The 11,432-nt window shown below is 38.5% G+C and overlaps 1 protein-coding gene across 2 annotated transcripts in view; it reads left to right on the top strand.

The window, feature by feature from the left end:
* The window catches only part of DNAJC6 (DnaJ heat shock protein family (Hsp40) member C6), a 126,102-nt gene that overhangs the window by 77,261 nt on the left and 37,409 nt on the right, over positions 1–11,432 (top strand). For both annotated transcript variants that reach the window (XM_015595278.2, XM_015595279.2), the window contains exons 2-4: positions 8,549–8,699; positions 9,794–9,843; positions 9,941–10,089. In XM_015595278.2, coding sequence (XP_015450764.1) covers positions 8,549–8,699; positions 9,794–9,843; positions 9,941–10,089 — 350 coding nt within the window. The remainder of the gene's footprint in view (positions 1–8,548; positions 8,700–9,793; positions 9,844–9,940; positions 10,090–11,432) is intronic.

Raw genomic sequence — 11,432 nt, forward strand, 5'->3', positions numbered from 1 at the left:
TAGCATATATCATATCAAATTGCTTCAAGGTGGGAAGGGAAACCTTAGAGCTACAAGTTAAAAATTTTAACCTCTATTAAAAATATGTGATTCTGAACTATCAAAAGTGAAGAGTTTAGTATGCTATAGGAAACTCTAAGAAGAGATTCTATTCTTGTGCGTATCTCCAATTTGGCTTTGTTAACCCTGAAATCAAACAGCATGGCTTTTTTTTTTTTTTTTTTTGCTGAGGCTGCCTAACTTTGCTGTAGACAGCATTTTTCATAGCTTTATTCTTTCTATTCCCCAGAGTCACCTGGTAGCTATCATTCATTAAGTGCTTACAACACACCAGGCACTATGCTAAGGTTTAAAGAACTTTGTTTTATGTAATCCTCACCAGGATCCTATGTGATATTCTATGAATGCTTCCATTTTACAGATAAGGAAATCAAGACTTTGATCTACCACTTAACTTCTCTAGGATATATATCCAGCTAGTAGCAAAAGTTGAAACCAAACCAGTTCTAGCTGACTTAAAGGTCATAGTTTGACTGTGGTGGCTTTGTCCTGTGGTTGGCATAGGAAATGTTGACTTTTTTTTCACTTAATTTTATTTTTTTTCTGTGAAATTGTTATTTCTAGTTGGATTCCTGGGCATTCCATGGTAAGTAGTCAATCCAATGACACATTTACATGAGAGCTGAATTTCTAAGAATTGAAATACAAATTTCTGGTGGTTTTAGAAAACCTCAATATCTAAAAATCACATTCACATACATGGTCTCATTTGATCCTTTTGATATCTTGAGGCATGTAGGAATGTTTTTGTTCTGAATATGTTCTAATATATAAAAGGAGAAGAGGCCTCAGAGGAGTAAAATATCATGCTTAAGGTCACACAATTTTTAAGTGGGAAAACTAAGTCTCCAGTCTGAGATGTTTCTCCCCACAGTCCACCCTCTTTTCTCTAAGCTTCCCTGAAGTAAGATGAATGGGGAATGAGGTTTAAGCTGTCTTTGATTCTGGAAGCCAAGGCAATGGACTTTCCCATGATATATCTAGTTATCGTCCCCATGTGATCCATTTTCTCTAGTTGTGTGAAGCCAAGAGCTAAAACATGTGTTATAAACAAGGGTGATGAAGCCTTCTGTGGTGATGACACTGATTCTTTGCCCCTCGCCAATGTTGTGGAGAAGAAATAGCATTTTCCAGAACAAAGGGCTAATGGTACATCTTTTGCAAGGTCCCTTTAGTTTTGGAAATTTCTGTCCTGCAGTTGCCAACTTCGTAGATGCCAGAAAAGGACACTTGTAGCATTATGACACATAACCACCAAGGAAAATGCCTTACTGGTAAAAAAGAGCATGAAGATGAACAGATCGTCATGCCAAAATTTGGATTATTGGTCATCACTTATACAGGCTGATCCCGAACACTATATGGAATAATAACTCACAGTTACTAGAGTTGGATAACAGAGACTTTCTAGAAATGGGGAAGGGGATGCTCTGAGGTAGTATCTTTGTGAAGGTTCAGAGAACCCACTGAGGATGGTTGATGTTCCAAGAACTTGAACTGTTACCAAGAGTTCTTTCTCTTCTCTTCCCTGTTCTTAATATATTGGGTATTCTGGAGTATTTACATCAGAGCTGAGACAATTACTACTATGACAAATCAGGGTCTCAGGTCTTAGAAAAAGAGTCGAGTACTAAAGGATCTTCCTGGCAAGTTCCTAGCCTACTTGGAAATAATCATCCACATGAGTTTACTCGAGGGCTGTGGGCAGCATTTGCCAAACCTCACAGGCTGGCTGAGAGACTGTGTGACCATGAACTATGATGAATTTTGCACAGAAGAGGGAGGCCTCTACAGATACTGAGGGAAGGACGTATTGAGCTTCAATAGCATAGCACTTGGCTGTTGTCTTTATTTTATATAACACCTTAAGCTGTAAAACTAATAAATGTAAATTATACAAAATTTAGAAATTACAGTCAAACAAATAAACAAAAAATCACTCATTATTCGCTCACTTAGATATAATTGCTATAACTGTTTTGAAAATTTAGCAGCTCGGAGTCTAGACTCTAGAGCAGCCTGCCTGGGTACTAATACTGGCTTGCTAAGTGTGGGACCTGGGGTGAGTCACTGATGTGACTTTGCTTTAGTTTCCTCAAGTGTAAAATGGGGAATAGCAATGGATCTCCTTCATAGGGTGATTGCAAAGATGAAATACTACATATGAAGAATTTAGATCAGTGCCTAGTACATAGTAGGCATTCAGTAAGTTTGAGTTGTTGTTATTATTTTATGGTTATTAAATCCTCCCAATTCTTTCTTTAAACTCAAATATTTTTCTCTTACAAAATGAGATTATACTGTGTGTATTTTATATTCTACTTACTTTTACTTAACCCTTTGTCATGAGCATCTGTACTCTTCTACAGAGTGATTTAACAGCTAATTATGTGGAATGATAATAATCATTTTTAGTCCCTTCCCATTGTAAATAACACCTCAATGAACATCTTTTTGCTAAATATTTACATACCATCCTTTTTTAAAATGACAGTACTTTTTGGAGGAGCACCCCTTCTTGGGGATCACCAAGTGGAATTATATGCAGCCTAGGGTGTCCTGGGCACTTATATTGTATGAGCAATAGGAGCATATGTGGGGAATAACCACTGTGCATTATGGACTCTCCAGGTAAAGGCCTTTGTCAACATTTTCCTTCCTCTTTCACATGGTACTTCTCATGGTGTTTTGCCCATGGCTGACAAATCAATAAGATGTTTATGAAAAGTAGCCACACTTAACTTTTCCTATATTTCTAGTTACATTAAGGCAATCAAGATCAGCCTTAACATTTGTGCTGGTCTTCTTAAAAATACATTTTGTTCCAAATAACTACTAAATCATTTTTGGAAGGAAGCTCGATTTAAATAAATGAGCAAACACCTAAATAACAGTCCAATGGGAAGCAGAGATTCTGTCCCAGGAGATATAAAGTTTATGTCACTGAGCAAGTGAGAACTGGTCAGGTTATATATTTGGTGAGTTCCCATGACTTGGGAGGGATTGAATGCTGCTTGTAGTCTCTAAACATTAGGAATCCCAAGAAAACTTGTTTATTACACCCTTAGAAATGATGGGTGGGGGGAGGGTGGAGTGCAGTTCTCTGATGCTTGTCTCAGGTGGGTTTAGATTTTAAAATGACAAACTATCATAGACCAAGAACCTGCCTGGAGCTTTAGAGGCACAGATCTGGATCTTTCTCTTTGGATGGCACTCTCAGGCTCTCTTGATGCTGTCTCCCTCCCTCCTACCCTCTGAGACCTTCAAGTTCCTGAAGATCCCTTATTAATCCCAGGGTGCATTCTTCCCATTGGGTGCCATTTTGGCTGAAGCATTTAGAAATGTGTCAGAGGAGGCAAGGGCTGGATTCCTAAGAATGCAATCTTAACCATCTGGTCAGGGATGTTCTGTATAGGGCCAGAGAGTAAATACTTTAGATTTTGTGGGCTGTAAGGTCTCTGTCACAACTACTCAGCTCTGCTATCAGAGCATGAAATCAGCCATAGACAATATGCAAAGGCATGTATGTGGCTGTGTTCCAATGAAACTTTACTTATAGATACTAACATTTAACCTGCATATTGTTTTCACCTTATTAAGCCTTATTCTTCATTTGATGGTTTTCAATCATTTAAAAATGAAAAAGCCATTCTTATTTCACAGACTGTGCAAAAATAGGCAGCGGGCCTGATTTGGTCCACAGGCTGTAGTCTGTCGACTTCTGGTCTATAGTCATTGTGTTTTTTTCTGCATCACTTTCTGACTGCACCATTTTCCTCTTTGTTGTATCATGTTTTGAAACCTCTCTGTCCTTTTTTCCAACTAGCTGAGGCTCAACTATCCTTTGGAGAATCTGTGCTCTGGCCCTCACGTAGCTCATCAGGGAGAGCCAGAATACCTATCTAAAAGAATCATTAGGGCAAAATCAGATATCCTTCTCTCTTTTGTATCCTGGCTAGTTTGACATATAATTTGGGTATATGAAAGCGCAGATGGACTCTGACAAGTAGTTCTGGTTTCTGATAGGTTCCAAGGCTCTAATGAGCAGACCGTGCAGTCTGAGTGATGTTGAGCGTCTGATTTTTAGATAGGATATTTATATCTTTTAATAGGTTGGTGCTTTGGAATTCTGTTCCAGCATGAAATTGAGAGTCAGAGAGAGGTCTGAATCATCAATTTGGTGTCATCTCTTAGAACAATAATATATCAGAAAGATATTCTGGCTGGAGGGTAACTTACATTAGAAATGGGAGAATTATAAACATTTTATGCTGCTCTATCCTTGCTATATTTAAAATGAAAACACAATACAGATTTTTACATGGGAATATGTTTAAAGGGAGATAATGTGCCCTATGTCACAGGGGAACAGAACCTAAGAGAACATTCTCAGATTTGTAGCTCTAGACCTTGTTTGTGGAGCTGCTCCGCAGACCAGTTCCTGGAATTTTATTGAGGGCCATGAAGCGGTGGGGGTGACAGAGGCTCCAACCTCCTACATAAAGAGATTGGTTTGGTTGGTCTGACAGATGCAGTGATTTATGAGATTGCTTGTTAAGACATATCTGCTGCTGAGCACCGCCAGATGAAAGGCATACAGGTGGGAGGTGGAAAAGATCAGGGAATGGGAGAGGGAGGGCAGTGTATAAGGCAGGTAAGGATCATCCTGATTACAGTTGTTAGAATTGGGTGCTGATATGGAGCTGCAGAATAGTGCAAAATGGTAGAAGTAGCATAGACTTGGAATTGCACAGGTCTGAGTTTGAATCCCTGGCTTTACAATTCATTAGCTGAGATCTTAGGTGAGTTGCTTCCCTTTCTTTAAGCCTCCATTTCTTCATCTATAAAATGGACATCATAAACTCTCTCCCTCTCCCACTGTATGAAAACATACTGACATAAAAGTCCAAGTGAAGTTCTTGGTGCATAGGAGAGCTCAGTAAGTGGTAGACATTATTAATGTTTTTCCAGGTGTCCATTCATTTGTTTATTCATCAGCATCAATTGTTCTTTGCAATTTCTAATAAAGCCTCCTTTTCAAATAGATGCCTAATAGTGACTGAGGCAGCACAGGATAGAAGTACATAACAGTCAACATGTATTTATAGGTATATATATGAGCATCTAAGTGGCATGTAGGAGTATAATAGGTACCTCAAGTATGGTTTAAAGTACAGCTGTCATGGCAATAAACACAACAAAAAATATGCCGCTTCACTAGTAATCGGGAAAATCACAAAATAAGGCCAGAAGGGAGATATTGCTTCAGACTCGCCAGATTTGTAAAAATTTTAAATCTGACAGAATCAAGTGTTAAGAAGAATATAGAGTAAGGGAGCTCATATGCACTACTAGTAAGAGTTTAAACTCATATGACTACTTTGGAAAATGATTTGTCAATATCTAGAAATTTGAAGATGTGCATATCCTATCTACTAGCAAGTTTCACTCCTAAGTATAACCTAAAAAGAATTTCCCATACTTAATCGCATTGATGTGTTTATTAACTGAATTATTTGTTTTAGCAAGTAACCTTAGTGTCCCTCTTAGTAGGCAACCTTGGTGTCCAACCTTAGTGGGTAATGGATGCATACTTTAGGTGAGCTAAAGTTACATGTGGTATCAGCATAGATGAATTTTAAACAATGAAGAGTGAAAAAAAGTTGCAAATAAAAAACCATATGCATATATGTATGCATGCATGAAAGTATGGAGAACAATATTAATATATTGCCTATGGATACCTACATATGTAACAAAAGTCTAAAGAAATTAGTTGGAATGATAAATATTAAATTCAGGGTAGTACTAGGAAAAAAAAAGAGGGATGTGATTGGAAAGGCTATCTAGAGCTCAAATCCTAACTCTGCCATTTACTTACTCGCTGTATACCCTTAGACAAATTTCCTAACCTCTGGGCTTTAGTTCCCTGATCGAGAAAATGGGATAATAAAATTACCTACCACATAGGTATGCTATGGGTTAAATGAGTGCATATGGATAAAATGCTTAGAATAATATCTAGCAGATTGTATATAGTACTATATAAGTGTTAATGATTATAATTATTACTTGAGTATTATATTCTTTTTTATTTTTTTAAAAATCTTCAAGATTGCAATTTTTATTTGTAAATGTTTCAGTATTCTAAAAGATAAGGGCTATTTTTAATAACTACAATATCATTATTATACCTTAAAATTAACAATAAATCCTTAATATCAAATTTCCAGTAAGTGTTCAAATTCCAATTGTCCCATAAATTTCATTATTTTTTTACATTTTAGTTAGATTAAGTTCCATGCATTGTGCTTGGTTAATTAATTTTGCCATTAATTTTTTTAGCTTTATTAAACTATAATTGATATACAAAAATTATACACTTTTAATGTATACATCTTGATGAGATTGGACATATGTATAGACTCACGATACTGTCACCATGACCGAAGTACTAAACATATCCATCGCCTCTGAAAATTCCCTTGTGTTCTTGTGTGTGTGTGTGTGTGTGTGTGTGTGTGTGTGTGTGTGTGTTTTGGTAAGAACACTGAACATGAGATCTGTCCTCTTATCGTATTTTAAAGTACACAATAAGTATTGCAATTAATAAAAAGAATATATGTCAGTCTTGCCCTTTGCCATCATGTAGTTGAAAAGTGAACAAAGATGAAAAATACCATCAACATAGGAATTTGGGGTATGGCATAAGAATAGTGGAGCTATAATCTATTGCCCCTAGATATATTAGGAACTATGCTAATAGCTTTATATGCACTCATTTAACCTTTTCCCTTTGAAGTAAGCCCTATTCTTATCTCTGTTTTATAGACAGGAAGAAAGAGGCTTAGAAAGACTGACTTCCCAAGGTCACACAGTTAGGAGTAGCAAGGCTGGGTCCAGAACCCTGGTGAGAATGACTCATGTTCTTGACTGCTAGGCTGTATAGCCTACCTGGCCATTGTTTACATTAGCCTTCTACTTCCTTACGGTGTCACTCTTTATAAGCTAAGCTGTGCTGTGGTAAAGAACATCCCTAAATGAGAATGATGTGGCTCCTAATAACAAAGGATTAATTTTTACCTATGCTGCATATTCATCAAAGGTTAGGTGGGAGCTCTGCAACAAAGCTCCTTACTCAGCCACCCAGGTGGTACTGGAAGTGACACATAACACCTTAACTCACATATCATAGGCTAGAAAACCATATCATAGGTTTTCAGTCAGGGGTAATTTTGTCTCCCCAGAGGACACTTGCCAATGTCATGAGATCTTTTTGGTTGTCAAGACTGGGGAAAAGGGGAGAGATGCTATTGGTGCTATCTCGTGCAGGGGTCTCCAAACTTTTTGCCACTGGGGACTGGTGCTTCTATGAGAATCTAATGCCTGATGGTCTGAGGCGGAGCTAAGGCGGTGATGCTAGCGCTGGGGAGTAGCTGCAAATACAGATGGAGCTTTGCTGCTTGTCAGCTGCTTACCTCCTGCTGTGCAGCCTGATTCCTAACAGGACACGGACCGGTACCAGTTCGCAGCCCCTGGGTTGGGAACCCCTGATTTAGTGGATAGAGGCCAGGGGTGCTAAACACTCTGCAGTGTACAGGGCAGCACCCCCAGCCCTGAGAAAAGAAATATTTGTCCCCAAATGTCAGTAGTGCCAAGGTTGAGAGACTCTGGGCTAGAGCTAACCACAGGGTCCAGCAAATACAATTTCATGAAGCTGTGAGGGAAAAGAACATGAAATACCTTACAAATAACACTAATGACCACCATGCTTCTTCAGGCCTAAAAGCTGTTATAAAGAACCTTCAAAAGATATTTTTCCTTGATGGAAGTGAACTATCACTTTGAGGGAGAGCCATGGAATGGGTCTTCTAACACAGTCAGTTCCATCAAAGGGAAGAAGAGGCACCCAGACGTACTTCTAAGCTGCCTGATGCTCTGCCTCAGCAGTCCCTCTGGAGCATCACTGTCCAAAAGGATTGTAATGAAGGCTACATAAGTGATTAAAACTTTTCTAATATCCACGTTAAAAAAAGTTAAAAGGAACAAATGAAATTAATTTAATAGTATAACTTATTTAAGTCAATATATCCAAAATACTATCATTTCAACATGTAATCAGTATAAAAATATTATATTTTACCTTTTTTTTCGGTACTGTCTTTGAAATTTGGTGTGTATTTTATACTCGCAGTATATTTCAATTTGGACTAGCCACATATGAAGTGCTCAGTTGGCACGTTGACTAATGGCTTCAGTACTGGACATGCAGCTCTGGAGGCTTCTATTCTTGGGACTTAGGGAGGCACTTGCCTTGGTCTCTGAGGACAAGTGGCATTGCTGTAACCCAGAATCAATAAGTTCTGAGAATAGGACGTAAGTTCCGGGGATGTTTGTCCTAGACTCACTAAGACAGTCTAGGAACAAAGAAGGATTGATTTTCTGTGTAGTCTGTGTCATCACCTCCTTTTCTGTTTTCCATTGGCAGGTGCCTCGTCTCCAGACATGGAGCCCAGCTATGGGGGAGGTCTCTTTGACATGGTGAAAGGAGGTGCAGGGAGACTCTTCAGTAACCTAAAGGATAACTTGAAAGACACCCTCAAAGACACATCTTCGAGAGTTATACAATCTGTTACCAGGTATGTATATTCTTCCTGGTTGAGTTGATGGGCCTCTGTGCCCTCAAAAGATCTGGTTACCTGCCAGCTGCTTGTCTGGCTCAAAGACTGTCAGTTTTGTGATGTAATTGCATGGGATCTGGTTGACTGAGCAATGTCAGTGAAGCCATAAGGTTGAGTCCTTCACAATCTACCAGCATACGCTGGTAGGACTCAGCATATTGGTCCATGAAGAGTACAGTGATTGCCATGCCTAGCTTTCGAGTCCAACATCCTGGGTTCTAGTGCACCATCTGCCCATGTTAACCATGTGACCTAAGGCAAGTTAATTACCCTCTCCGAGCCTTACTTTTATACCCTGGTAAGATTCATGTCTTTGGATTGTTTGAGAATGAAATGAGATAATAATGTTACTGCAGTCTGAATAAGCAATACTCATGGATTACAATCAAAACAGAATTTTGTCTTTGCATCTTAATAGCCCTTTAAAATTTATTTAGTAGGAGAAGTTTTCTACCCTTCCACTGTATGGAAACTTTTACAAGCAGGCCTTATGAATTATTTTTTATTCTTACTTATTAAAAAGTTCTAGGATCACTTTAAGTTAACAATGTGTAGTTATAAATCAGAAATTGAGATGTCAAATCCAATATCTTAACATTTTAATCCTTGTTTAAAGGTAAAATTTACCCCTTACCTCTAATTCCCAATTAGGGCTTGGTAGGCAGAAAGAGGATGTCCTATGTTCTTTCTCCATCACTTTCTCCCCTACCTCCAAGCTGCTAACACTTATGGGGGCTATTTCCCTATCGGCAAAGAGGCCGAAGCAATCAGTGTTAATAAATAAGCATTGTTTTTTTTATTTTGAGTGGATTCTATTTATAAAGCGGCATCTACAAAGGATATTGGGGTGTACCAGTTGGAGTGGTAGATTTGGGGTGTGAGCTGTCTTCTCTCAACAATGCTTCCTTGTTAGAAAGAAAGCCTTGAGGGAAGTCAAAATATGCCAGCTAGACTGGAGCTGTCCCAGGTGATAGTGGGCAAGTGATTGAGAGAGAGAAATCTTGGCATATTTGGATCCATTTAATGAATGCCCTTTCCTGTTTTGCTTTTAGCTACACGAAGGGAGATTTAGACTTCACTTATGTTACCTCCAGAATTATTGGTAAGTTTCTCGTGTTTATTAACTATTCAAACTTAGCTTTTAATTGCTGCCCTTCATGACCTGTTTAACCTATTTTCTTTCCGTGTGACCCTCCCAGTGATGTCCTTTCCTCTGGACAATGTTGACATAGGATTCAGGAATCAGGTTGATGATATTCGAAGCTTTTTGGATTCCAGACATCTCGACCACTACACGGTGTACAATCTATCACCTAAGTCTTATCGAACTGCCAAGTTTCATAGCAGGGTAAGGAATTTTAGCTCTGGGATCACACGATTGAAGACATAACAGGGTATTTTTTTCTCTTAAGAGCTATCCTCAAAGCCTTTGCCCTTAGATACAAAAAGATGAAAAACTATAAACTCTGGACATTTCTAGCCACAAAATATTTACTAGGCTGTAATGCGATATTCTGAAGATTTTGTTTGGGTGGAAGACATTTGCAGGAAAGTTTATCTGTCAGTGAAATATCATCCAATTTGGGGCCTCAAATCAGTTGTGGTTGGTTGCTCAGTTGTTAGGGCACATTGCTGTGAGGCTCAGTTGGAGATTGAAATACTATGTAAGGCATTTGGCTACCATTGTACTGTAACACTAATTATGCCTTTAATCTTTCTTTATTGTTACTTGAGCATCATGATGAGTCAGTATGGCTAGACCAGTACAGACACACCAGTATTAATGGAAATAGCTTTCTGACATTCAATAAGAATGCTTCTTTCATAAGTGAAGATAACACATAAACAGTCTACACTGTAGGTTTGGTAATACTATTACTAATAATAGTAGAGTAGCAGCCAATGCTTATGGAGCACATACACTGTGCCAGGAACTTTACATGCAATATCTCATTAAATTCTCTCACTAGTTCTCTGAGGTAGATGGAGAAACTGAGGCACAAAGAGGTAAGGTAGCCTGCCCACCACACAATTAGTAAGGAGCCTAAGGCTTGTGTTCTTAATCATTACGCTGGGCTGATGGTATCATGTGGAAAAGCTGGATTGTCCTCTTAAGGAGCTTTGGAACTAGGCAGAGAAATATTCCTATTTTGGGGCTGTTAAGGAGCTATGAGAGCTGGCTTTGATTTGAATCTGTTGTCAAGCCTGGTATATCTGGCTACTGAATTTTTGATTTACTCACTAAAATAAGGCTTTTTCTCTTGAAAGAACATCTTCACATGTTTTGATTTAGTCTTTACCTATGATTGGTTCTGCAACTACATCTGGGTCTACTAGTAAATAGAAAGGGTTTTCTCTATACTTCGGACGCTTTAAAATTGAAACTTGCTTTGAAATATGTAAAATGGTAGCTGGTTATCCATGCTGTGTATCTAGGATTTCAGCTTTGATGCCAGAACACATTGAGCTCCAGATTTCAGTTGCCATTGATAATCTCTGGGCCTCAGTTTCTAGATCGGTAAAAAATATGAACAGGTTGATCTATATGCTCTCTAATGTTCAGTAAGATAAGGGAGAGTTTTGTTAAAGACTCTTTCCTCAGTGTTCCTGGAATAAAAAGAGGTGACCCAGTGGTTCTCAAACTTTAGTGTGCATCAGAATCACCTAGAGGGCTTGTTAAACACTAGGCCC

The sequence above is a fragment of the Pteropus alecto genome, unplaced genomic scaffold (genome assembly GCF_000325575.1).
Source record: "Pteropus alecto unplaced genomic scaffold, ASM32557v1 scaffold25, whole genome shotgun sequence".
Taxonomy (NCBI): Eukaryota; Metazoa; Chordata; class Mammalia; order Chiroptera; family Pteropodidae; genus Pteropus; species Pteropus alecto.